Source organism: Balaenoptera musculus, chromosome 14 (genome assembly GCF_009873245.2).
Source record: "Balaenoptera musculus isolate JJ_BM4_2016_0621 chromosome 14, mBalMus1.pri.v3, whole genome shotgun sequence".
Lineage (NCBI taxonomy): Eukaryota > Metazoa > Chordata > Mammalia > Artiodactyla > Balaenopteridae > Balaenoptera > Balaenoptera musculus.
This window is the reverse complement of record NC_045798.1, coordinates 29,251,920-29,279,841: the sequence shown is the minus strand read 5'-3', so window position 1 is coordinate 29,279,841 and position 27,922 is coordinate 29,251,920. Positions and strand designations below refer to the sequence as shown.

At 48.0% G+C, this 27,922-nt stretch overlaps 1 protein-coding gene across 1 annotated transcript; it reads right to left on the bottom strand.

Moving 5' to 3' along the window:
- Nucleotides 1–1,086: 1,086 nt before the first annotated feature.
- AFG3L2 (AFG3 like matrix AAA peptidase subunit 2) lies at nt 1,087–27,799 on the bottom strand. The gene is made up of 17 exons (XM_036823764.1): nt 27,566–27,799; nt 23,691–23,790; nt 22,874–22,951; nt 20,754–20,860; nt 20,464–20,616; nt 18,403–18,477; nt 15,147–15,271; nt 13,135–13,408; nt 11,734–11,871; nt 11,057–11,210; nt 9,994–10,101; nt 9,773–9,898; nt 8,993–9,103; nt 7,197–7,312; nt 5,613–5,813; nt 3,813–4,007; nt 1,087–1,724 (listed from the first exon to the last, which is right to left on the bottom strand). The coding sequence occupies exons 1-17, from the start codon at nt 27,680–27,682 to the stop codon at nt 1,485–1,487; spliced, it is 2,418 nt and encodes an 805-aa protein (XP_036679659.1). The 5' UTR covers nt 27,683–27,799; the 3' UTR covers nt 1,087–1,484.
- Between the last annotated feature and the right edge of the window lie 123 nt (nt 27,800–27,922).

The window sequence follows — 27,922 nt, the reverse complement described above, 5'->3', positions numbered from 1 at the left end:
GCGCCTGCTGGAGGCCAAACCCGAGTCAGGCCCCGACACACTCATGCTGCGCGGGTGCCGCACTGAGGCCACAGCGGCCACTCTGGGCCCCACTGGCCGCCAGCCATGCAGGACCTCATACAGCGCAGGGGAGATGTGGGTCACCACCCGAGCGCCATCAGGCCTGACTCACGACTGGCACCACCCAGGAGGCTCAGCAGGGGCGGCGCACGCTGGCCCCCTCCCTGCAGGGCTGTCCTCCTCACGTAACAGCCTTACTCAACAAGCGCCCAGAGCATCCCGTGAGGAAGGGAAGGGAGGCTGTGATTGGTACCCCTGCAGCCCCAGCTCCCGGGATGCTGTGATGCCGTTAGTGCTTCTGTGGCCTGGCGAGCTGGAGTGTGGAAGAGTGGTCCCAGGATGGGCAGGGGGGCGGGGGCCACCTGGGCCACCTGCCACCCCATCGGTCCAGTGCTCCTCCAGGACGCCGGCCGATTCTGTGCCTGAAGCCTGACAAGTCATGTCCCACAACACATCTGCGTCAAGAACACACAAGCAAGTTGGAATAACACTAAAGGAGACAGCTAAAAAGTATTAAAAATGCAGAAATGTGTGGTGCCTCCAAGTCCAGATAATGGCATTTGAAGACCTACATCTTCTTCGGGCCACCTTCTGGTGAGCTCTGACCTAGGTCTGCGGCACTGTGGACTCTGGCTTTTCTGGAACCACAGCAGCACATCACTCCCTTCTAACAGTAACAGTGACCTTGCGGAGGGCGCAGGGCTTCCCAGCCCCGGGGCAGTCCAGCCTGCCAGCCCGCAGTCCAGCGGTGGTTATACATCCGCTGCAGACCCACACATGGGACCAAGGCCCGGTCGTGGTTGGCCGAGTGAGGATGTGCCGTCACGGGCTCACTGACTCACTCGGGCCAACACACTTCACACCCTGAGTTCATCCTCCAGGATGAACAAATCTAGACTTCCTGAGCGTCTCGTGGGAGCTGAAGAGAACCGCAAACCTGAGACCCTTAACAGTGACGTCATTCAATCCCTTCCCGTTACGTTTTCTGAGAAGAAGTAGCCCAAGCATAATCAGCGACACTGTATGTTCAGGAGGAAAAAAGTGCAGTGTTTACACTTTATTTTTGACATAAAGCCGTATTTACACAATACATTCATATTTTTAAATGTTACAGCTCTCTGTAGAAAACCATTCCATCACAAAACAGCAACTTGTGACCCGGATTCCATCTTTAAAATATTAAATCAAATGAAAATATTCCTAATTTCATAGCCCATCACAGAGGGAGACTCTGAAGGGAGGCGGGAGTGAAGAGCAGGTGACAGCGAGAGGGCCCCCACCCGATGGGGACAGAGACCGGGAGAGCCCGAGGCTGGGGCACGTGCCCTCCCCCGCAACCCGGGTGACTTCCGAGGCCGTGGACGAAGCACCCCACTTCCCACTGTGTCGTGAGGCCGAGCGCGGCTCTGAAGGCGCAGCTCGGGCTACGCGGGGCCAGCGCCCTGGACCTGGCTGGCGGCCTTCTCGCCTGAGGGCTCCTCTGAGCCCTCCCGCTCCCTGTTCCAGTCCTTCAGGCCCTCAGGCAGCGAGGTGTCCTCGTCCAGGCTGCCGGTGCCTTCCACAAATTCCTCATACGTAGACTTTTCCGCAAACGGTCTGGGACCCAGGAGTTCCACCATGTCGTTCTTGTCTAACACTTCTTTCTCTAACAGGAGCAGAGCAACCTGCAATGCGAACACCTGCGGTTAAACAGTCACCCAGCAATGTCTCTCCAATCTCATCACCTCCTATTTACAGTCAACCCCCTTCCAAAAAATGGTTTAGGACCACTGAAAAGAGATATTCACGGTCATGTCACTTTAGAATAAGATGTGCAAAAATCCTGGAAAAACACGTGTCCCCACGAAGGGCGCAGCTGCACAGTGTGGTGCATCCACGTGGCCCGTGACTGTGCCCTGGACTTAGTGGGGGAGCTCCGTCCCTGACGCCGCAGAAGGACATCCTTGGGGAGGAGAGCCAGACGCAGTGTCCCTGGGCCCCACCTGCTTCCAAAGAGGGGAGGAGCTCCCTCTGGCTTACGGAGCAGAAAGAAATACTGCAAGGAAGTGTGAGAGTGATGCAAGTGACTGGGGGTGGGGGTGGGGGTGGGGGAAAGGGTGGAAACAGGGAAATTTTAAAAGGTGGTTGACAAAAATAAAGACAAATGAGGCAGAGACACAATATGAAGCAGGAGATTAACGTGAAAATATGCATCTCGAAGTTCTGGTTTCTGTGTGGCTGAGCCACAAGACTGACATGACACACAGCCACAGAAAAAGGGACCCCTGCCAGCTACGAGTGGCGAGGTGAGGGACGGTGTCAGGAGGACAAGGAACAGGGTCACGTTAGACCCGCTCACTGTTACCACTGCCTTTCTACTTCTGCTGCCACCACGGCACCATCTCAGGAAGTTAAAACACACCCACGGCTGCCTCTGCACTGGCCTCTGACCGTCCCCCTGGAGGTGGCACCCTGCTGCCACTCTCCTTTATTTTTTTTAAGTTTTGGTATTTTTTTTTTTAAAGATTTATTTTTTTAAATTAATTTATTTTGGCTGCGCCGGGTCTTAGTTGTAATGTGCGGACTCTTAGTTGCGGCATGCGAGATCTAGTTCCCCGATCAGGGATCAAACCCAGGCCCCCTGCAATGGGAGCGCGGAGTCTTAACCACTGGCCCACCAGGGAAGTCCCCGCCGCTCTCTCTTTTAAATGATGAGTTTTTAAGCATTTCCACTCCGGATTCTTTCAGTACTCCTGACTATAAAACACAGGGGCCGGATGAGATCTCCATGAAGGGCGCCTCTAGCTCCAGAGCTGTGTTTCCCGCAGAGCTCTGGAGGCCCCAGACACCCTGTCCTGCCCTCTGCACCCCCTCCTCGCTCACTAGGGCCCCACACAGCGAGTCCTCCTCTCCTCCCCATGTTCACTCTGTAGCCTGATGAGCTGTCAGGGTGGATGTCAGCCTTCTCTGCCCTCTACCCTCTCCCCTCAGAGCCCCTGCTGCAGGCCCCCTCCCACCTACCCCGTGCTCTGTGAAAAGGCACTCGGGCTCTGCCGGGCACAGCTCACAGTGGGCTTCTCTGAAGATCTGCCAATCGGACAGCATCATCTTAGAATAGCTTTTTTCTCTATCAATCCTTTATAGAAGACTTTTCACCTGTGCTTTTATCATGAGAGTGTGGAATATTTAAAAAACAGAAAATTCTCTGTTTGGTTGCACGGATTCTGAATAATTAAGAGTTTACTGGATGCAAGAAATCGACTGAATTAGAAAGGCTCCCTCCCTTTTGAAAGTGCTATCAAATGAGGCACAACAACGGAAGATACAAAGAATGTTTGTTCACGGAAGGTCATAATTAAGCAAAGGTCCTACATATCTAGTTTGGCTAATTCTTTCATTTGCCGTTCCACTACCTCTTTACTCTGGAGGTGAAGAGCAGTGGTCAATCCCGATCAGGCCACCGGGCTCTGCATCTGGAAGCACTTGGTGGGTGAGTGCAGGTTCAACTGTGTGTCTGGTGTTGTGAACAGACTTCGTTAATCCCGCGCTCACATTCCTAAGAGCCAGCAGCCGGGATCGTGCCCGCTGCTGCTCCTCCCACATCCCCCCAGCCCCACAGAGACAGCAGACACAGCATCAGGATGGAGGAAGGAGCCTGGGATTAACAGGCACAGGGGATGTCGGCGTCTACAAACCAACCAACCAGTCAAGCCATCAGTCTCAACTCTTTCTGCAAAACCGTGCAGAGAACCACTGGTGCACCCAGCACCCACCTTCTCCACATCTGCTTTCTTTTCTGTGAGAAGAGCGACTGTCCTCTTGTAAGCATCGTTGATAAGTATTCGTACTTCGTCATCTATCAGTCTGGCCGTGGCTTCGCTGTAAGGCTTTTCCAACACCATGTCCCCCTGACGGGGGAGGTCAAAGGAGATTTGCCCGACCTTTTCATTCATGCCGAACTGAACAATCTGAAAAAGAATGCGTGACTAGTGGTGGGCATCCATTTCTGCTCACAGGTTTTTATAAAATGGCAGCAAATCCATTGACATGAAATCCACACACCTCACTGCAGTACTACTCGTTAACCCGCAACAACGACACGGCGGCCTTGAGTCGGCCAAGTAGACCAGGGTGTTCTGCGTAGATGGAGGTTGGTAGGACAAGACCAGAGACCCACAGGCAACATCTACAAGGCAGGTGGCAAACGGGCAGGGACAAACCCCAACGGTGACGAGACCTGCTTGAAATCGCTCTGCACGAGGGGAGGTGAGGACAGGCAAGGAGCATCCGACAGACGGGAGGAACCACCCAGGCCGCCCAGAGGCTCCTCCCGCGTCGCCCGGGCTCCAGGAACCTGCAAGGGGCGTCTGCATTCTCCCTGAGTCCACGGGGCCCGGCCTGTACCCCATGAGACCCCCACACTAACTAACCACACAAAAACCCCACATTAAGAAGCTGTGGAAATAAAATCCAAACTGACCAGAAAAGAGAAGGTGCAGATAAAAGACGGGAGCAGGAACAGATCAGAAAGTAGGAAGTCACGTTTTTTAAAAGTTTATGAAAACAGCAGGAAAGGAAACTCTAAAACCGTAAAACTAGAAAAACTGTCTTAATCCACCTCCTTCCTAAGAGATCAGGAAAACAAACTTCATGTAAAAGTGGGCAACAGAAAAATCCCTTACAAAGTTGTTATGAGAAGAAAGTAAGGAGAATAATGTCTACACAGATAAGGGAAGTGGGATGGAGAGACGTCCATAAAACAGATGAAAACTGTAACCCACAACTTCAGAAAAGGCTAACCGAAATCAGGAAGGTGAAGGAAAATAAGAAAGAATAATATTAAGTCAGAATCAGAAAATTTAGATGAGGTGCTAGAACGCAGGAAATAAAAAAAGAAAACATTACAATTATTTTTTTAAATGGAGATTAAACTAGAAAGAACACAAGAGCAAACAACCCCAACAAACAAATGCCCTAAGAAAAATTATTGGTTTTTTTGGGGTTTTTTTGGCAGTGCTGCGCAGCACATGCGATCTTAGTTCCCTGACCAGGGATATAACCCGCCTCCCCTGCATTGGAAGCTTGGAGTCTTAACCACTGGACCACCAGGGAAGTCCCAAGAAAAATGAAAGGTATGGGAAAGTAACAGGCCCAGAAGAGCTGACATATGAATAAAAGGAGTTCCCAAAGAAAGTCACTGACATCAAGTTCCACGACAGCAAAATGACCTTGTCTGGGGATGGAGGCGGCCGGGATAAACTTAAAGGAAACAGGGGAATGGCTGCTCCCAGCAGAAAGGACCAGAAGGGACAGGCACCGGGGAGTCCATGCGGGATCCCATAGGCTTGTAACTGAACGTAAACTCTACTGATGTGCTTTATACACTCTTAGTAATAAACTTGAAAAACCGAACTCTCAAAACAAGGGTTTCTTTTCCTAAGTTTTGATCGTTTTAAAATGGATTTCTCTTAAGAAGTAACCCTTGCCTGGAAAGCCTAGACCAGTCAAACAGCAGTGCTGTTCCAGAGCCGTTGGTGCAGGTGAGGATGCAAGATGACCCCGCCCACACTCACCTGAGCATACGCACTCTGAGTCACTTTTCGCAAGTCGTCCTGAGCACCGGTTGTGATTCTCCCGAAGAAGATCTCCTCTGACACGCGGCCGCCCAGAGTCATGCACATCCTGTCCAGGAGCTGCTCTTTGGTGTAGAGGTACTGCTCCTTGGGTAAGTACTGCGCGTAGCCCAGCCCTTTGCCCCGAGGGATGATGGACACCTGACGAGGAGAACACACGGCGCGCTGAGGACGGACGCGGCCACTGGAGGCTGATGTGGAGCCACAGGGAGACTCACTGGCGAGGAAAGCACCACAGACTCGGCTTGAGGAGCTGGGTGGGAGGGCCCGTCCAGGAGAGCATTTTCTCTTAGGGTAACCTCACCCGAGAGGTCTATAAAGTATTTCTTGTCTCTTATAAAGCTCAACTGGAAGTGTTCAGTCCTGACAACAGGGCTGCTGCTGAGTGGCGACCCCTCCAGACTTGACCGCCGGTCCCGCCTACCCCGCTTTCCAGGAGGCAGACAGAGGGGGCCAGCAGCCTTCGTTTTCTAGTCCTCTTGTTGCAATTGAGTAGATTCCTTTAATTTTTACAATCAATGCGCCCAGTTACAGGTTACAGTTCAGTGAGTTCCGACAAACAGCCTCTCCCACAACCAAGATACAAAACATCTTCCTCTTCTCCCCGAAGTCCCCTCCCCCGCCCCCACAGATGAGCTGCAATTTCTAGAACTGCAGTAAATGGCCTCATACAGTATGGACTTCACCGCATCTGGTCTGTGTCACTGTCCCCGAGACCCACCCCCACTGCCGGCTGTGTTAACAGTGCACTCGGCTCCACTGCCGCAGAGCAATCACTGGGTAAAAACACACCAAACATCCACTCCTTCTTGAGGGACTTTGGGGGCTCTTTCCGGTTTATTGCTATTACAGATGAAGCAGTAAAAGTATTCCATGGACATGTTTTTATTTCTCTTGGGTAAACACACAGGAGTGGGACCGTTTGGTTGTATTGGAAGCATTTGTCACCTTTATGAGAAACTGCCTAACTGGTTTCCACAGTGGCTGCCCCGGGTCAGGTGCCCGTCCGCAGGCATGGGGGCCAACTGGACTGACCTCGGGACACGTGGAGCTTCGGCAGGGTTCCACCCACACCTCCCGGTGACTTAGGGCATCCAGTATCTTCACGTGCCTGGCGCCCATTCCTATTCCTTCTCTTGGGAAGTACATGCGCATATATCTTGCCTATTATTTTACAGGGTTGCTTGTTTCCCTACCACTGAATTTTAAGAGTCCTTTATGTATTCCAGGTACACGTCCGTCCTCTGTCATATACACGTACTGCAAGTATTTCCAAGGTGTGTGGCTTGCCCTTCATTTTCTCTGTGGAGTCAGGGAAACCCTCTGGGCAAGAGAGCCCCAGACGCCCAAGCCTGACCCACAGTAGCAACTGCTTTTCCAGAGTGAACCCCTCCAGCTTCTGCACACTTTTCTTTCCAAACTTTATAACTCATCTGTGTGACCCCTTCACCCCAACACCATCAGCAGATGTTCCTGCCACGTGGCCCCATGTGGCCACCGTCTGTTCCACGCCAACTGCCTCACCTTCAGGAGGGGGTCCGCGTGCTCCAGATACCAGCCGGCAACTGCGTGGCCAGCCTCGTGGTATGCCACCGTCTTCTTCTCCTCGGGCTGCAGAACCTGAGTTTTTTTCTCTAAGCCTGACATGCAGAACAGAAAACAAAACCCACGGCTTTAGTGACACCGACATCAAAGGAGATTTACACGATACCACACAGCGTCTCATCTAAATCGTGACTCAGAGACCAAGCTGCCTGTGACCATGGAAGATTCCCAATCAGGGGCAGAACGAAGCAAAGCATCAACTTCAAAATATACAACCACCGCAAAACGCATTCACTACCCCACCCCAGGCCCACTTTCTCCTGCTCTCCCACTCGAGTCACATATCTTGTTTTGAGAAATAAACAGAAATGCAAAGTAAAATTCAGCACTAGGGTCAATTTGACACATAAAATTCACAGAAAACGAAGACATCTGGAAAGAGCTCACTGCCTAGTCTAGGCATTGGGAATCACCAAGTAGGGGGAGACAAGGACCCGGCCGAGGTGGCGGGCACACGAGGGTGGGAGGAGAGCCAGGCCCGTGAGAGGGCCTGGGATGCCTGCTCAGGGCCACAGACCGAGGCAGCAGACCGGCACCCCCAGCAGTGCAGCCGCAGAGCAGCCCTAAGAAGGTGCCCCCGAGCCGGCCCGCGTGTTGCCAGAACTGAAGGACCCCCGCTCCAGCCTGGATGGAGGTGGATGCGGAGCTCGCCCGCACCTCTGGGCTGTAGTCTGTACTGATACAAAGCTCACACGTGACACCAGCTTTCTCGTGTTCCAGGTACTCATCTGAGAATTTCTCAACTGGTAACACGTTAAGGAGTCTGGGAGATTGAAAAAGAAAAGAGGGCAAACTGTGTTCCCGAGGACTCAGCCCAGGAGAAGCACACGCCGCAGAGCCGCCAGTGGGTGGGGAGAGGGCAGGTGGACAGCCCTGTGCTCCAGACACAGACACGCAGTTCTCATGCCCCCAAAACACAAGAACCCCCAGCTTGTCACAGGATTTCCTCTCCTCCGCTCGTGATCCCGTCACAGGGCGCGTGCTGGCCCTAGCGGCTGAGCGTGAACGGCACGCCCGTGCCCCTCAGGGCAAGGGCTCTGCCCCACCCGCCGCCCTGGCCTCTTTCACAAACTCACTTTCCTACTAAACACGCCCGCCTCCCCCGCTTCCCCCTGACCTAAAAGAACACAAAGAGTCTTCTCCTGTGTTTACAGTGAGGTATTTTAACTCCACTCACAACTCTGTCATCTTAGACTTTTTCTTTTCCCTAACGAATCTCAAACGGTCCAGTCACTCACTCGGCCCAGTTTAAACCCCGCTCTTCTGTGGAGCCTGCCTGGCTGCAGTGCCATTCCCTCCTCTGAATGCCCAAGTTCTCGAACTGCTAGTTATCTTTTTAACGGTATTAACTATAAGCTCTCTAGAAAGCAAGGAAAACACATTACTGGCCAACCCTGCTTGACAGGTGAGCATTTCCCAGTCAAACGGTTGTTACAGCTGTTCATCCATCACCTATATCTAGCTTAGAGCACATTTAACTCATGCGATTAAATTTTTGGAAACAGGGAGGTTGTGAGTGTTTTAGAAAAACTAGATTGCTATGATGCTATAGTTCAGGGGAGGACACCTCCCTGCTTGCCGCCCGTGCAGCATGAGGGTGGCGTCTCAGACCCATCCGACAGGGTGCCGGCGAGCCCCAGGCCTGGGCAGATACATGCCCCAGCCTCAAACTCACGCCATCCGCCCTTGGTCGTGGGTCCCACCAGATGCCTTACCGCCAATTACTCGTTCAATTGCTTGTTCGAAGTGTTTCTGATTTATGGAATCTGAAAGGTGTCTCGCAGCGATCAAAGCAGCTTCATTGCAGACGTTGGCAACATCGGCTCCTGTGAAAGGGACACACACAACGGCTCACCCACCAAATACACCTGAGCTCACTGGTCACACATTGTGAAGAAGGGAACCCGGGCCAACCGTCCACCAGCAGCAGGCTGTAGCGCTCAGTCCTGCCTGGCACAATCTGGCCCCTGAATTGCGCACTGCAAGTATCAGCAGCAGACAGATGCCCACAGGCAGCCCTCCACCTTTAGAGACTGTGCAATGACAGCAAACTAAGACAGCGCTTTAAAATGCCCATCAACTTAGTTCCACCATCTCTGTTGGGAAAGTGACTTAAGTGGATATTGGGCAATCTGCTGAAATATAATGAAATACATAGGCATTAAAATGACCTAATGCATTCAGTTAAACAACGAAAGTTAAACATGAGAAGCTTGCCAAAAGCTTTCTAGATCCTTAGGTCTCTGTAAATTACCTTTACAGAGAAAGTATATAGGGACACAAATAGGCCATAACACAATGTATGTGCTCAACAAAAAATATTAAAAAGTCAGGCCCCTGGGACATTGAAGGTGCCTGTGCCCGTGTATATAACCTTCTCAGGCTGTAGATAGATGGTCCCTTCTACTTCATGTTAAGTTCGGAAGAAGGGAGAGAGGGAACAAGAAAGGAAGGGTCACATCCTGTACACACAGCAGCAGGTCGTGCTCACCTACCTGAAAACCCCGGGGTCAAGGATGCGAGTCTTCTTGCCAGCTTCTCCTTTTCCAGGGTGCTGTCCAGTTTCAGTGGTCGGAGGTGAACTTTGAAAATAGAGGCTCTTCCTTTTATGTCCGGCGGTCCTTGAAAAATTATTTTTAAGGAAAAAAAAACCATAGTGAAACAGTTGTACCCCTCCTCACAAGAACTGGCCTGAATCCAGGGAAAACCATCTCACCGATAAAGATCTGCCTGTCGAAGCGCCCTGGCCTCATCAGTGCGGGGTCCAGGATATCTGGTCGGTTGGTGCCCGCCAAAATGACCACGTTCGTCGTTGTGTTAAAGCCTGGAAATAGAACAAAGGCATCACCATTGTTAAACGCCGTGAGGAAGAAGGTGACAGCGTGCCTGTCCAGAACGTATGAGCACGAGACACACCACTTTAGTTTTCTATTTATTATCTAGTGATTTTTTAAGTCACAAACTTAATGATTTTTCTTACTATTCATCTTGTCCTTAATGATTAAGTCATATATAGTATAAGACTTAAAGATTTAAGGATCAACTACTAAAGACAAATTACCAAAGATTTTAATTTATGTAACTAGAAATGTAGATTACGTTGTCAACTTTACCAAGTTTTAAAAAGCAGTAAGGTTAAATTTGCAAAGGAAGTGTCTGAACTCCTTGGGCCACAGGGACCACTCACTGCATATCTGAAGGCAGGCACCACCCCACCTCCAACCTCTTCTGCAGACTCAGCCTGCTCGTCTGACTGGCCATTTCTCAAACGGCAATGCCGTGGCCACAGAGCCGTCACCCCCAGGACCCTGGCGCTGAAGGAGCCTGGCCCGTTCCTCCAGGGTGGGCTCTGCTGTGCACAGGGGTCCGCAGAGCCGAGGATCAGCCCCACCTTCTCAGTCCGGCTCCCATGCCCGGCCCAGGAATGCAGACCCGCTCAAAATCTGCCAAATTCGCACTTGCTAACGCATGGGTTTTCCTGATCCTTCAGAATCATAAATGGTTTGAGAATGAGATTATGATTCTTTAGTGAAGCATTTCACCAGTTTTTCTCTTATTTGGCACCAGGTACAAATGCCATCTTAACACCAATATTAAGTTACGGCAGGCTGCCAGGCAAGACTATTTTGCTGTTACCTGTACTGGAATAAAACAGCCTTTCGATAGGGCTGTTTATTTTAGCAAACCCTCTTTGCTCTCTGTATCAGCACAGGACTCTCATTTTAGAAACATGAAGAACAATTAGCGCAGTTCAAAACACAAAAGACTTGAATATTCACCATCCATTTCCACCAGCAGCTGGTTGAGGGTATTCTCCTGCTCACTCTGCCCCCCGAAGTTGCCCCTTCCTCTCTTCCTTCCCACAGCATCTATTTCATCGATGAAGAGGATGCAAGGGGCATTCTTCCGAGCGAGGGCAAATAAGTCACGGACCTGGATGAAAATGTAAGCACTGGAGTCACTTGACAAGTGAGTGTTATCCTCCCAATAAAACACAGACATCAAGCTTCCTGTCCCCCAGGAAGGCCATCCTGTGTCACACACTGTACAGTACAAATTTAAAAAGTTACAAGCAGCAAAGAAGTCACATGGCAAACGGTGGGAAACTTATGTAAGGTGAGCAAATATTATTTCTAAAAGCTCATCAGTTATTGTTATGTAAGAAGCACGAACACCAACAAACTGACGCTACATATCTTTGTCCTACTAAAAGGTAACAGGTAGAGTTGTAAAGTTTGTATTCAGTTTATAAGTCCAACCACCCCGGGCCCCCTTCACGCCTGAGGCAGGCAGTAACAGCAGACACTTACTCAAACACCCAGCAACGTGTACACACAGCAGAGGCATGACCCTCCGGAGCCCAGCCAGCTGTCGCCCCGCCCTCAGACCACGGCAGTGGGGGCCCTGCGCCCACCTTCTGACCTGCTGAGTTAATACAGTGTGAGGTGAGACTTACTCTAGCTGGACCCACACCGACAAACATCTCCAAGAACTCAGATCCACTAACGGTGATGAAAGGGACGTTGGCTTCTCCGGCTGTGGCCTTCGCCAGCAGTGTCTTCCCAGTGCCTGGAGGACCGGTGAGAATGGCACCCTTCAGATACAAAAAAGAGAAAGTATATTTGACCAGAATTTCAGAAAAATAAATTGCATATCCATAAATAATTCCAAGGTATAAATCTGTCTACAAATTTTAGTGATATACACTAAATATTTCTTAAACATGTGAACAATGATAGTAATTATATTAGTAAGAATATTAGTAACATTAGTAAGAGAAAGAAAATTATATGAGAAATATATTAGAAATTATATTAGAGAAACATAGAGAAAGTAATATTAGTGAGAAGAGAAAGGAAAAGACTATTAGAGACTATACTGTTTTAAAAAACTTGGTAAGAATGTGAAATTTGAAATACTTCTCTTACTTTTTAAGACTTTTAGTGTTTCTTTTTAGACCTAACAGTATATAAAGGGTGACTTAAGCTGGGAATCTACTAATAAACCGCCTGAGGTTTACTTCAATAATTCAAGGAGACACAAATATCACACTTCCCACTTACATTTTGCTTATTTTCTTTCCTGTAAAATTTCATAAATGAAGTAAAAATCTAATAACCAATGATGAACTTAAAAAGAATACTATGTTTGCTCAAACACTGTAATTACTTAAGTCGTGGAGATGCCTAAATATGATGTGAACAGGTATGCAAGTATAGCAAATTACAGAACTATAAAATGTGACTTTTTATCCATGGAGGCAGGCAGGACATGAAATCAAGGAAATGATGATTCCCTTTACAAAGGACTCCTTTAAAGTAAACTTTATTAATGGGTTTTAAAAAGAATTAGTTAAACATTTTCTCTTCATTTACTTAACGCCTGAGCCTGGCCCTGGGGACACAAAGATGGGCAAGGCTACCCGTGGCATGCAGTGGGCGGGGGGAGGTCTGTCCTCCATGGAGTCCTGGGCCACGAACCTGAGTTCCAGGCCAGGCCTGCTCATGGTGCTGAGGGAGGGACAGCGAGGTCACAGCAGAGGCAATGTGCTCGGGGCTGCTGAGAGGGGGGTGTCTAAGTGGCCCTGGAGGGAGAAGGCAGCAAACCAAGGGGAGAGGACACACATTTTCTCGGGAACGCACGCTACCTGCAAGAAGACACATCCACGCAGGACAGCCGACCTGAAGAGACGCGCAAGTTAAACGGAGACTAGTAAGTTAAGATGGAGGAAGGAGAGAAAAAGAGCTACTTTATAAGTAATCAAACTTCATAAAATTGTAACTTCAGAGATCAAGAAATACTTCAGAAGATTTTTGGGTTAATGAGCTGAAAACCGTCTTCTGAAAGTTCATTTTACCTTTGGGATTTTTGCTCCTAGGTCTTGGTACTGCTTTGGGTTTTTCAGGAAATTCACAAATTCCATTATCTCTAGCTTGGCCTCCTCGCAGCCCGCCACATCTTTGAACTTCACATCTATCTCGTCCTTTAGGACCTTGGCAGTGGTTTCTCCGACACTGAAGAGTCCGCCCATGCCCCGGCCCGTGCGGCCGATGCCGGCCGGCCCCCTCCGGATGGTGTAGAGCAGGAAGGTGATGATGAGCACGGTGGGCAGCATGCTCAGCAGGAAGGAGCTGGGGGCCACACGACAGCGCAGCGCTCAGGCGGGCGGCCCTGGCTCGGCTGCCCTGTGAGGGACCCGCCACCCCGTAACTGTGCACGGTTTCTGCCTGTGCAACACCGGGCTATCCGGGTACATCTGAGGCACAAGGAGACTCTTAGTGTGTCAGTATCACTGAAGGAGAATCTCAGAAAGACCAAAGAAAAACCTGTTCCTAACACGTACGCTGTCCAGTGGTGCTTTATTCCTACCTCAAGAACCACCATTTATGCACAGGACAGACCTGTGATTTACTATCACTACATCAAAATTTCAAAGAAATTTCGTTCAAATTGCTCATTTAACAATTTTAACATGATTCTGGTGTTAGCCTGGGTAGAAATTCCAGTTCTCTTATTGGAATGCATCAACTTATTCTGAAGAGATGTCTTCCAAATATTCAATCCTTGCGAAGGCAACAGTGGTGAAAGCTGTCTCTGGGCGGCTCGTGCAGGCTCAGAGACCCAGGGGCAGGCGTGCCCTCCAACCCGTGCCTGCCCTGGGGGGAGCGGCTCAGGGATGACCTACAGCCTTTTGCTTTCTGTTTGTCTTAATAAAGTCAATTTCCACACAACTACGGGCCCAGACATATACTTATACTGGGTAACAGAATGCAATTTAGTTTAACTTACCCTAAGAAATTTAGGTCAAAACCTGATACATGGTTTATGTAAAAAACAAAACAAAACAAGAATAAAACCAGGATTAGCTTTCTAATTTTTCATCTATTATAAAATTTTAAATGCTGCTATATATAGCATTTAAACCATGAACAATTTACCTTTGGTTTATTTCTGGAGAAAAAAAATAAACACACTGACAATAAAGGTTTAAGGAATGGTGCAACAAAACTTTGTGTAATGTTTCAGGACCAGCCTTCAAAGTTAAGTAATTATATGATAACTTCGGGGACCAAGGGATATATTGCATCACGTGTGAAATAATCTCGGCAGCTAGCTGGATCTATTAATAATACTGCAGGTAGATTGCAGATCTACATACACCAAGACTCAAGAGAGTCCCTGAAGCCGAGTAAGACCATCAGCTCAATAACATGCTAGCTACCCCTTTCTCTGCTCTCTTACATGTACAAAAAAATTAAGCTTTATTTCTACTTTCACTCTCAAACTGGTAACTAAATCAAGGTATGCGTTCTGCATTTAATGCAAATGGGGTCACCACCAGGAGATCTACCAGGGCGTCCATGGGTGAGCACTCAAAGGCCATGTATTCCCAAATAAACCCAAAGACAAGCAACTCCTGAAATCAACAAGCTGTTCCTGAAAGACTCAGACCTGAAGTAGCCTTTCTAAAGACAAATAACCTTTAAAGTGAAGAAGCAGCTCTGACCAGAGAGGAAGAAGCATTACTTAAAAATCCTGGAAACTCTGTGAAATACAAATGTAAAGGATAGTTAAAAGGTGGGAATGCCACTCTTTAACACAAAGGGGCTCTTTATGCTAAAATCCTACTCAAGAACGGTGCATTGGACATTAACCCCAAACCACTGCTTAATCAAGATAAATATTAACATGTAGAAAATCAACCAGTCTCCAGCAAACTAGTAAGTTACTAATGGTTGAAAAGAACTCTGGCCAAACTGAGAGGCCTGTTGAGAATATAAAGTGTGATGCGATGCCCCCTGGTGACAGAACACACAGTGAGCCCAGGGAGCACAGGCAGCCTCCTGTGTTCACAGACACGCTTCTTACCCGTCACTCTCAGCAATGTAGACCACAGGGACCCGATTCTCCCCTTCTATGCCCAATTCCTGCTGTAAAGTTTCCAGATTCCGCTCAAAGGTGTCCACACTGCCAATATTGAACCAGACATATTGCTGTAAGGACAGAAAAACAAAATATCCTAATTTTGTTAGGGGAATGAAGAGGAAACAAAGGATTCAATTTACAAAGGATTCAACTTTCCAAGAATTTTTCAGAAATACTGCAAATTTACAAATTAAAAAACCCAACAATAACACAAGACTTGTTTTAACAATGCAGTGACTAAGCTTCACTCAGTGAGAACCCTTGACAAGCCTCAGCCAGTAAGCATTTCTATAGCAGCATTCCTCCACGGTCCTACAATTGTAAACTTGAAAAATGAAAACTCTCTTTGAAAAGACAACCCTTTTCATAAACAAACAAGCGTCCTTTTCCTCTTGTCCACTTCCCAGGAACTTCTTAGCTGCCTGGTCCCAAACTAAACACCAGCCTGCGGCAGTGATGGCACTTCTCAGTGTTGGGACGGTTCCCAGCCCCAGATGCACCACGACACCCTGGGTCCTCAGAAGGAGGTGCTATCACTGACCGCTAGGAGGCAGCTCCACCCAATGGGGCAGAAATCCCCTCCAGTCACTGGACCTGGGAGTTCCTGGGACCCTAGGGAGGGACACCCGAAGGGCTGGAGGCAATGGCGATGCTCCCCGCCAGCACAGGGTTCCCCACCGTGCTGGCGTTTACTGTCCCCGTATGACAGAGGACAAAACTACAGGGGTGACCTCACCGCCCACGGTTACACATCTAGGAAGCCAGCCCAGGCAGGCTGGCTCCAGGGCCAGCGACAATAACCAGCAGGCCACACTGGCTCTCCGACACAACCACTCCCACCTCTGGAGCTTCCCCACACACTGGCCCCTGTTCCCAGCACCCGGCAAGTATCAGCTGCACTGCACAGCCCCGAAAGACTTTATTCCTCCTCTAACCTGCAAACACCTAAAAAACACGTAAACCTCAGACACTTGAGACGTGTACACAGACAAGAGCAACACGTCCCCGCAACCCTTCCACCACCAGGGTTACTGAGTGGGGGCCGTCACTCTGGTGTTTCTCTCCATGTGTCTAAAAACAAAAAACGGCGAGTAAGTTGTATAATATTATATAACAATAGTTCTCGGTAAGTTGTTCACAGACAAAGCTACACGATTCCTGTGGTTATAGGCCCCAAATGTGTCAATGACAGAACACTCCCCAACTTGGCTCCCACCACCAAAGGGGCAACAAGCTAAATGATGCCTCACATCAGAGAGTCGGGCGGACCAAGGCCCAGCAGCAAGGAGATTCCAGGGACAAGACCTAGGTGAGACCCTCTGGGGTGGGTCCCAGCTCCGCAGGTGATTCCTATGCACACTGAGGTTTGACAACCACCACTGACCTACACAATCTCATTTGAGAGCTAAGCCCTAAGAGCATTAGTGTCACTCCCATTTTAAAGATAAAGAAACTGAGGCTTCGAGGGGTTAGGCCATAGAGCTAGTAAAGAGCAGAGCTTATCTGAGGCCAAGTGTGTCAGACTCCAAAGCCTGTGCTTATACAGCACAGCACAGCAATTAATATCGCTATGCCATAAGCAGTTGGACACTGAAAATCTTAGACCCATTTCCGAAAGCTTGAAATAGTCTTTATTAAACAGGCAATACATATTCTCTGTAAAAAACTAAAGAAACACAAACATAATGAAAATAAAAAGCATCCATGACCTCAATATCCAGAGATAAACACTATTAGCAATTTTGATGTTGTTTTTTCAAGGTTTCATAATACCCCTTTTACAATCTTGAAATATGCACAATTTTGAAAAGAAATCAACATAAAACCTTAACTGTAATATAAAGGAGTGATACAAAGTAATTTATAATAAGATGGTACGAATTTCAATATGAAAATGCTTGTGCATGCCAGTACTAAGTGTAAAAACTGCTCCCCAGGGAGGAGCAGGCCCTACTGAGAGCCGAGCCCCAGCAGGCGATTAAAGAGGAACGTGAGGAGCCGCTACTGCTGACCAGGGGCCTAACGGGCCTGTTTATATGGTTCTAATTTTTTGCCCTATAAACAATGTTTTGGAGGACATCCTTGCACAGACACCTTTACATGCATCCCTAATTATTTCCCTAGGATTATCACTGAAGCAAAATTACTGGGTGTATGCGTACTTTCAAAACTGCTGATACACACACTGCCAAACTGTCCTCTTGAAAGGGAGTGCCAATTTAATTCCCAGCACTAAAAGTCTGAGGAATAGTTCTGAGAAAAAAAAAAGTAGCATGGTTATTAATGAACATTTCATCATAAGATAAAGAGAATGGGGGGTGGGGATTAAGACAATTCAAACAACTTTCCTAACAGTGACTGAAATACCAAAGTCCTATGACGTTACAGATATTCTTATATTCATTGATACGTTGTCAGAGACACGGTCACCATCAGTTCTCTTTTTCCTTAAATGTGGCCCCATCCAGGCAGGATGACGACGAAATGGTGAAGCGAAGGCATCCTGAGATAGAAGGGATGCAGCCTGGAAGAGGGCTGGCCCTAGAGGAGCTGTAAGATCGCAGGATGCCCAGGGGCTAGGAGTGGGCCTGGGGGTTGGGCCCAGGAGGGCTGGGAATCACCTGGAAACCTCATCTGCCCCCTCCCCCCTCCCCCCCATAATCCCCTCAACCCACTCTGGGGTCTCTGGAACACAGTTCAAACTGGTTGGACAAGAAATACAAATGTTTTTTTAAAAATAAGAACAGAAATGGAAATTAAAATAATATAGCATCACAAAACAGTTGGGAGAGATATGACCAGAATGCTTCTTAAACTGATTTGACAAAAGGTGTCTTAAGACATAAGCAATTCAGATTTTTAACATTTTTTTTTCTTAACCAAACAACTGTTTTCTCAGTCTTGAAAAATCATAGATACTGGAATACTGAAAACTAGATTTCACTCACTGGTTCCTAAATGAACAGCCAACGTGATCACCAAACCAAACCAAAACCAAAACCACTGCCCAGTCCCTGCACACGTTACGGACACAACGTTCACATCCTCACTGTTAGTGAGGATCCTGGCTGCTGCGCTGCCCAGCTCCGACGCGGCCAGCATACATGGCTACCGCAACGTGAGGGAATGCTTGCTTTTCAGTTTTACATCTGAAAAGTTAATTTACAGCTAATTCACATCAATTAATAAAATCATTTACCCCATCAACAGGAGTTTTTCCTGGTGTAAAAGTCACTCGAACAAAACGCTTGTTGACGACTTCCAGTCTGTCTACCTGGAATTTTAAGAAGTTAAATATTCAAACATAAATTTACACAAAGACTTGAGATATTCTTTTAAGCTCATCTGAAATGCCTACATTTCAGACACACAAAAGAATATAAAGTAAAGAAAGAAGATAACGTAAGGATTCCCCGTGTTGCCCCCTCCTGCTTGAGAAAGAAAACATCACAAACACTGCTGAAGCCCCCAGTCACCCAGATGTGGCCGCTCTCTGCAGCGGGTGCTGGCCACCCCAAACCAGGGCCTGGTCCCAGGCCACAGAGACCCAACCCTAAACAGACACTCACTTCTGCCTGTTTTTAAACTTTAAAAATGGTCTCATCTGGCATGTACTTTTCTACAACTTTTTCTTCTGTCCTTGTTATTTGTAAGGTTCTCCTTGCTGACATGTCAGTTCTGCAGGGTACCCCATTTTATAAGTACACCCCAAGGTATTGGTCCATTCTCCTGTTCACAGACATTCAGGCTGTTTCAAACGCTCCCCCATCACAAACAATGCTGCTGTGAACATTCCTGTGTATACCATCTGGACATATCTTCAAGAACTTCCCTGGGATACGTACCTATAGATAAACACAGTCCGGCTAGGCTGCAGGGCAAAATCGCTCTCCAAAACACTACTGTCCTCACTTGCTATTGTAAGACTTTTAAATTTCTGCCCCTCTACGGTATAAAATGGTTTAAACTTGATTTTCCTGCAAGCTTCTAACTACACAGGGTCCTGAAGATCGCTTGTACACCTCACCCTGAGGGCTCTGGCTGCTGCGGAGTGGAGCACTTTTGGGGGGGCCTGTTTCCTGCCGCTGTCAAGTCTGCTCTGGCAGGAAGTCTGGAAGGTACGAGCCCAATATGCGAAGTGAGGGAGCCCTGGAAGGTTCCAGGAGGAACCGGAATAGGGGCTCACCATCTGGAAAGGACTATAGAACTCTACCCCCCATAAAACTGCTGGGGCAACGGTAGACTGAGTGCAGAGAACCAGCAGGTCAGGAGGAGATGTGGCTACAAAGCCAGGACCTGTCCCCACACTCGAAGGATAGGAGTCACTTCTTAGAAAGCAGGCTCCTCACGACACCTGGGAATCACACAGGTGAGAGCCTCACTTGCTTCAAAAATCTGAGTAGATAATCGTTTCCATTTTGTCCATCCTCACCTTACTGTACGACCTTTAAAAATAATTTTAGATTCTTTATATTTCTTAAGTATTAACATCTTTATTTTACTCATTTCATTGAAGAAAAATCCAGTATTGAGAGCTTAAATCATTTCCCCAAGGTTACAGAGCAGGCCTAATCCTCGTTCTCTTACTACCACTTTACTTCATCAAGTCTAAGATGGGCATTTTTCATATTTTAACCTCTCAGACATTGGGATGCATGTTGACAACTGATGGTATTACACAGTTTCACTGGCGGCTCACTCAATCTTTCTTAGTAACATGTAAAATAACATGTGCCTTACAATCCACAGCATCTTAAATGAGCTGAAACCGGGTCTCACTGGGCAAAGACCCAGCCCGGCGGCACAGAGCTCATGCCCAGGCCTTCACTCAGAGCCCATGGCTCTCACTGTAAACACTGAATCACCTATTCACCCACTTCCAGGCCCACAGGAGATTACAAGCAGTGAAGGTGTAAAGGAGCTGGGAGAGGCTGGGAAAGGTGCAGGGAGGAGAGGCACCCGAGGGCACAAGAGGAATGATGGGAGCAGACGGGGACGCCAGAGCAACAGTCAGGAGCCGTGGCTCCAAAGCGAGGCTCTAGCATGAAAAGAAATAAAAGGAGTTCGTGGTAAATTTGGGACTGCTGGGTCAAAACAAACAGGTTCCTTGGTTGCAGTACTTTCCAGCATTAGAAAAATCCAACACGGGACTTGATGACGAACAAGCCTGGCTAACTTGGTGGCTGTTTATCACTTTATTGGCCTCATCTGAACCCCACCCTTTGAACCCCTGCAGCCTGCGGGCCCACACAATACTTACTACTCCTTTGGAAAGATAGTTATTGACAAAGTCCTTCCATGTGATTTCTCTCCCGGAGCTCTTGAACAGGAAGTAAAACAGGACTCCTCCCCAAAACAGGGCGGTCCAGAGAAAGTACATCCTGAATTCCTTGTCATCCCACGGAACGTCACCCTAGGCAAGGAAGGAGACATTTCTGTGAAGCATGCAATGTAACAACACGGTCTACGCTGTGCTGGATGCAAATCCCTTCCAATGCCATGAATGCCACCCCAGAGCCCCAACGTCAACCACACAGTGTGGAATCAAACCTTCTGGAACCTGGACCACCAGTGAGAATCATCTTTCTTCCCACCTCGTTTTCCACCACCACCAACTCCTCCTCCAGAAGGACGCGGGGCAGCCGCTGGCTTCGGTTCTGTTCACAGACAGAGAGTGTGTACAGCGGCACAGCAGGATTTCCTATCTCTCAGCAATGTTTTCATTAATACCGTTTAATAAAGTTTTATTGCAAAACACATGGCAACTGAACAGTTACTAAACAAAGTGCTATGAGGAAGCCTGAGACTAAGAGAGAGAGGGGTAGCCCTCAGGGAGGCTCCTGGAGCTTCACACGCATGGTCTCACGAGCTGCACACTTACCCAAGGACCAGCAGACACACGACTCCGCCCATCTTACAGATAAGAAAGGGGCTGACATGCCTGCTGATCACCTGGTGCAGTGCTCAGTGACAGTGAGCAAGTGACAGAGCTGGGATCTGAGTGCACATGAGTGCGTTCCTGAGTTCCCACCTGAAGGTAAAAAGTAGGTGCCCCCGCCCTGCCCCAAGCCCTGAAGTGAACACTTAACAGTTTCTTCTGCAGGAAAGACATGATTTTGATAACTGGCCAAAAACAAAACCACCACCACCACCAACAAACCCACCTCATCCCCATAAAATCTGTTGGTAAGAATCTGAAATTAGTCACTGTCATGAGTTGAACTGTGTCCTCCAAACTCATTTGCTGGAGTCCTACTCCCCAGTGATCTTAGGGTCTTCACCAAAATACACAAGTTGAAATGAGGTCACATGGGTGAGTCCTAATCCAATATGATTAATGTTCTTATAAAAAGGGGACATTTGGACACAGACATGCACAGAAAAAAGGAGACATGAAGAGACCCAGGCAGAAGATGGCTGTCTACAAGCCAAGGAGAAGGCCTGGAACAGACCTTTCCCTCACGACCCTCAGGAGAAACCAACCCTGCCGCCTGCCGATACACTGATCTTGGACATCCAGCCTCCACAACTGAGAGACATACTGTTGCTTCTGACACCCAGTTGTGGAACTTTGTTCTGGCAGCCCTAGGAAACTAATACAGTCACTAATACCTTCCCTTTCCCCCACTTCTCCATCCTTTCAAAGACCCACGAATACTGTTCTGACATCTTCAACTCCTGGGAAGCCACCCCCTCACTGTGCAGGCCAGGAGGCTTCAGCACCCAGTCACCTGCAGGGCTTCATGGCCTGGGCCTCCTGCTGTGCTCACCCCTCCGAGATGCACACAGGGAGCTCCCGCACCCCTATCTTAAGTGAGGCAGGGTCTCAGAGAGGCAAGCCCACCGCTAAGAGGCCCAGGCCTGGGAAATAAAGAGGAGGCACATTTCTAAAGTTGTTGAACGATGTCCCATGTACTCTGGGACAAAGTAACATATATGCAAAAGGTACCCAATAGGTTATATTTAAAAAGTGGACCAATCACCATTAATCAGTCCCAAACCAAGGTCAACAGGAAGTCGCCCGGTCACCAGCTCTCCATCAGCCCACACAGCACTGCTCCTTCCTCGGCTCTGGCCTGGCTTTCATGCTCCACATTCTCTTAGCATGTATTTGTCCCTCCAACGAGACCCAAGTTCACTTAAAAACAAAGGCTGTATTTTATTTTTCCTTATATTTCCCTAGAAGGAAACGATGCCAGCTGAATGCCAGCACGTGCTGGGCACTGTGCTAAATGCTATCACACGTGAAAGGGGAACAGGGCCTGGGACCCACACAGGCCCCCAAGCCGCCGGCTCTGACAAAACCTCTCTGAGTCGCTAAGGGACGATAAGCCTCCGAGGAACAACTTGAAAAACACTGCGCTCACAATACATGTCAAGTAAATTGCATGTATTGATAACATGTGCCAAATGTACTTACCACATATGCAGTTAGATATGACTGATACTGACCAGCCAATATCTCTAAGGTAAACTTCAATTAATTCAATTTGAAAAATGACAAGAAATATGAGCAGAAAATTAAGATAAAACGAAACAGAATTTTATATGTGCTCCTAGACTACAGTTTCAGAACTGACTTAAGATTTTCTTTGTTCAGTGAAAACTATCAGCAACATCATATATTAGGGGAAAACAGTAAGTTCAAACATAATCTTTTGAAAAGGTACCTTTTTTTTCTCCCATAACTTCTTTAGGTTCACTAGCTTTTTTTCCATTTTTCCCATTGGGAAAGTATTTTTCAAATCCTGTTAGAAAAGGAAAAAAATACATATCCTCAAACTAAAATTCATCAAGTTTTGTGTACGTGCTCTTTGTTTTTATTTTTATTTATTTATTTAAAATAAATAAATTTATTTATTTATTTATTTTTAGCTGTGTTGGGTCTTTGTTTCTGTGCGAGGGCTTTCTCTAGCTGCGGCGAGCGGGGGCCATTCTTCATTGCGGTGCGTGGGCCTCTCACTATCGCGGCCTCTCTTGCTGCGGAGCACAGGCTCCAGACGCGCAGGCTCAGTAGTTGTGGCTCACGAGCCCAGTTGCTCCGCGGCATGTGGGATCTTCCCAGACCAGGGCTCGAACCCGTGTCCCCTGCATTGGCAGGCAGATTCTCAACCACTGCACCACCAGGGAAGCCCGCTCTTTGTTTTTAAAGCAGCTGATTCATCACTAAAAAGCACAAGCTAGAAGTATAACATTGCTTGTGTAGGGAGTAAATCAAAGTCTAGATAATACAGCTCACAACCCCGAGGAGTCATAGGGAAAGGCCTCACTGGCCTGCCCACCTCATTACCGACAAAGGTGCCACATTTGAAGGTGACACACTGTCATCGCTGCAATCACACAGGAGGAGGTGGGGTGGGTTATAAGATGAGACATGACTTAGGAATCAACCGAAACAACGCCTCTGCACCTGCCCTGTCAATGCCCGCTGACAGCGAGTCTCTGTCACAAGACTGTCTACCGTCACAGTCACATCTAAATGTTTACCTTTTGGAGGCCGAGAACAGAATCTTTGATAAGCAGCAATCACATCTGTCAGAAGAGAACTTCTGCTGGTTTTTGCTTGAGTTGTAGCATATTGATAAAGCTGCAACACAACATATAAATAAAAGCATGAAGGTTACATCAAGGTAAGAATGAAAAGAGCTTCATTTCCTAATACCACCAAGTGGATGAAATGCTTCTCCCTTCAACAGGCAGTTACAGACTAGAATAGAACGGCTCCCCCACCGAGGGAGGACTAGGGTTGTCCAGCCCTGGGCCGTTCTAGTGCAGCAAGAACTAGGAGATACACACTTCGCCCAGAAAACGAGAGTACGTCAAATCATACCTAATTAAGAGCTGCAGCCCAATTACGATTCTCTACCAACACGTTCACTCTGGCATTGTTTACTTAATTTGTAGCATTCAAAAGGCAAACTCTGACATGGAACATCTGCTGCCTCACTTGCAGGGTCTATCACACTACAAGGTCATTTACCTGAAATTACAGAACAATGCCGCTTGTGAACACAATACTAAATTTATTTGTGTTCAAAGACAAGAAAGTTATGGTCCAATGTCACTGATAGCCCTTGTACTAGTAACATTTGCTAAAGGTATTTGATATACTGCCATCCTGACAAGTCCCTTTACAGATATATCTCTGCTTTAAATAACATGCTGCTAAAAATTGTTTGTAAATACTGCCTATATAAGTCAGAATATAATGTAAACAAACTGAACAAGCTCCTTATTAAATATTTAGGTGCACAATTAAAAGCAATCAACGGCAAGGTCCACTAAGGGGCTATATCCAAATTTGGCAGTGGAAAAGTTCAAGTAATCCTATCCTTTTGAAAAATGAAAATTCACCACCATTTTTTAGGACAAGCTTTTACATACAGGTGAGAATGTTTAAAGTGAAGTTCATCCGCATTAGTATCCATCCTCACTTGCCTCCTTTATGGTCTGATGAGAAAAACAAAATACCACAAAACCATATAAAATCACTTCACATCCACAAGTGTGGCCATAATAAAAAAGAGAGACAATAACAAGTGTTGGTGAGGATCTGCAGAAACTGGAACTCTTGTGCACTGCTGGGGTGATGGGTACAGCCACTTTGGGAAAGTTTGGCATTCTCAAAATGTTAAACGTAGAGTTCAGTTACCACGTGATCCAGCAAATCCATTCCTACTCAAGAAAATTGAAAACATATGTCCACACAAAACCTTGTACATGAATGTTCATAGTAGCATTATTCATAATAGCCAAAAAGTGGAAACAACCCAAATGTCCATCAACTGATGATGAACAGACAAAATGTGGTATATGCACACAATGGAATTTTATTCAGCCATAAAAAAGGAATGAAGTACTGATACACATTACCATGAAACCTTGAAAACATTATGCTAAGTTAAAGAAACCAGACACAAAAAGTCACATATTACATGACTCCATTTATATGCAATGTCCAAAATAGGCAAATCCACAGAGACTGTAGATTAGTAGTTGCCTGGGGCTGGAGGAATGGTTGGGGAGAAATGGGGCATGACTGCTACTGGTTATAGGGCTTCTATTTGAGTGATGAAAATGTTCTGGAATTAGATAGTGGTAATGGTTGCACAAACTTATGAATATACTAAAAACCACGGAACAGTACACTTGAAAACGGTGGATTTTATGATATCTGGATTAAATAATCAACTAAAAACCAAAAAAGAATGAGCTGATTTAATTCCAAATTAATGCACAATTAATAGCAAAGTAGGACAGAAACACTGATACTGTTCTTGGTAGACAGCAATGCTGGTCTGAGAGAACTTGGAGCTTCTGTTATGTTGGGCCCTCCCTGACGGCTGGGAACACTTGGCCTAAGAAATAACCACTGATAATGGATAAGAGTGTGCCATATGTCAATAAATATATTCCAATGCCAAATCCATTACGGGTGTGGATTGAAATGACCTGTTATCCACGCTGGACAGGGCAAGAAGTCACTGAATATCTGCTCCAGGCCAGGTGTTGCCAAGCAGTGGGGAGCCCACAGGGGGACCAGAACCAGTGCTGCCTCGAAGAAACTCAGAAGAGTAAGGAAGAGTCCTGGGAACAAATCAATTACAGGACGGCACCGCACGTGCAACAATACAAAACCTTAAGTAGAAAGGTACAGAGGTGGCACAGAGAAGGAAGTGGTTACATGTTTAAGGGACCTAGCCATGTCACAGGGAAGTGACACCTAGCCTGGGATTTGAAAGACTCACAGTTCACCAGGCAAACAGTATCAAAACTTTTAATTTTGGTGAAGCTGGAAATCTGATTTTTTGCATGATGATCTTCAACATATCTCATGATATTAGGGGACTCACAGTCATGCACCTGCAGTGGGAGAAAACAACGAATGCCCAGGGATACTACTGTGAGGGTCAAATGTGATAATATATGGAAAAACACTTTTAAAATTGTGTGGCAATACCCAGATTTACATTATCATTTCCAATCATTCTGAAAGCTACTTGAGAGCAAGGGTTCTTTATTAACACCATATTAAGCAAGTCTTTGTATCACAATAAAGTACAGAAATGGGTACACGGTATGTACTTCATAAACATTATTAGCTTGCTGAATAATCAGCCCCCTTTAGGCTCTCTTTTCAAATTGCATTGACCTGGAATACCTCTAGCAATAACCCCCGTGACTGTATTTAATGATGAGATTATTTTCTACAAAAGAACCATCAATTAAATATTTTTCCTCTATCTAATCTAAGCCCATTCAAAGAACAATACATATAAAAGATTATGAATTTGCAAAATTTAAGTACAGAGGACCCCAATTTAGAGAATTAGGTTTTACGTCTGACGATGTGAGTACTTTTTAGTTGTGAAGCATCGGTTTCAATCCTTTGAGGATTATACCTGAGACCACACATCAAAATCTTTTCCCCAGGAACCTCACTGTGAGAACAGATTTTTAACAGATGGACAAACGTAGAGGAAAATCTGTCCTCTCAGCGTCCCTTGCAGGTAGCAGAGTAATGCCCTGGCGTCCCCACCTAGATCTTCAGGGCAGTACCAGGGAATATGTGGCACCGACTTCCACAAGCAGGAGACTTCCTTACACCTCAGCATCGAAGATTCACGGAAACTATAGTGCCACTCGAAAGAAAGGCCTTTTAGATAAGATTCCTGAGAAAAAACCCTACAAACTCACAAGGCAGATCCCTACCTGCTTATTACATGTCTGAGTCCAATATTCACAAGGGACAAAAGAGGAATTCGAGCAAGGTTAAGACGGGGAAATGGATGTAATGCAAGAAACGGAAAAAAGGCCTAGTGCACGGCCATTCTGAGTAAGAGACGAAGCCGAATAACCCTGGCTGGCAAGGGGGCTTCGAGGAGAAAACATCAGGAATGCAGGTGCTATCACTGCCCTTTCCGTGTAAAGACTGAGAACACTTACTCCAGGGCATCTGGCGACTGACCCCAGGGCTCGCCCACCACCCCCGGGGCTCCGTGCGCGGTCGTGGTCAACCTGCGCGAGGCGGCCCCGCCGCGCGCACAGCCGACATCGGCTCTGGGAGCCCGGGCCTGACGGCGGCAGAGCGGCGCCCCTCTGGGGGGGACACCGTTAACGATCCCGGTTGTTAGGCGTCGTGTCCGCCGGACGGCGACAGCCCCACCCCCGAGCCCTCGCCGCCGGCTCCCGACGCGCTCCGCTCCGCAGGCCTCCCGGGCCCAGGGCAGCCCCGCCGCTCCGAGGCCCGTCTCCACCCGGGCCGGGGACCCACGCCGAGAGCAGGGCCCGTGACCTTGACTCCCGGAGCCGGGCCGGAAGCGGGTCGTCGGCCGGAAGCGGGCCGGGGGCGCCGGACTCACCTTCCGCAGGCAGAGCCGCTCGGTGGGGCCCGCGCGGCCGCCAGGCACGAGCATCGGGGGCAGCCCGCGGGTCCGGCAGGCGCCCCGGCCCCACAGCAGCAGGCACCGGTGCGCCATGGCCGCCGGCGCGTCCCTCGGGCCGGGCGCTGACGGGCAAGCGGCCGTAGACGGCCGGGCGCTCTCGGAGCTGAGGCCACGGGACGGCTCGCCAGCCACCCCAGGCTCTTCTGCGTCTGCTCGCGCCCCGCCCCGCCCCGGCGCGCTGACGTCAGCCGCACGGCGGCGTGCCCTCGGGCAGGGCCGCGGCCCCGCCTCCGCAGCGTTCAGGGTCAGGGCGGAGGTGGGGCCTGAGGGGAG

Excerpts from the sequence above, each read along its gene's own strand:
- AFG3L2 (XM_036823764.1), bottom strand. The coding sequence starts at position 27,682 with ATGGCGCACCGGTGCCTGCTGCTGTGGGGCCGGGGCGCCTGCCGGACC. Across the intron at positions 11,872-13,134 it reads TAGGAGCAAAAATCCCAAAG|GGTGCCATTCTCACCGGTCC; the intron begins GTAAAATGAACT and ends TTGTATCTGAAG. Across the intron at positions 11,211-11,733 it reads TCGGTGTGGGTCCAGCTAGA|GTCCGTGACTTATTTGCCCT; the intron begins GTAAGTCTCACC and ends ATTTTCATCCAG.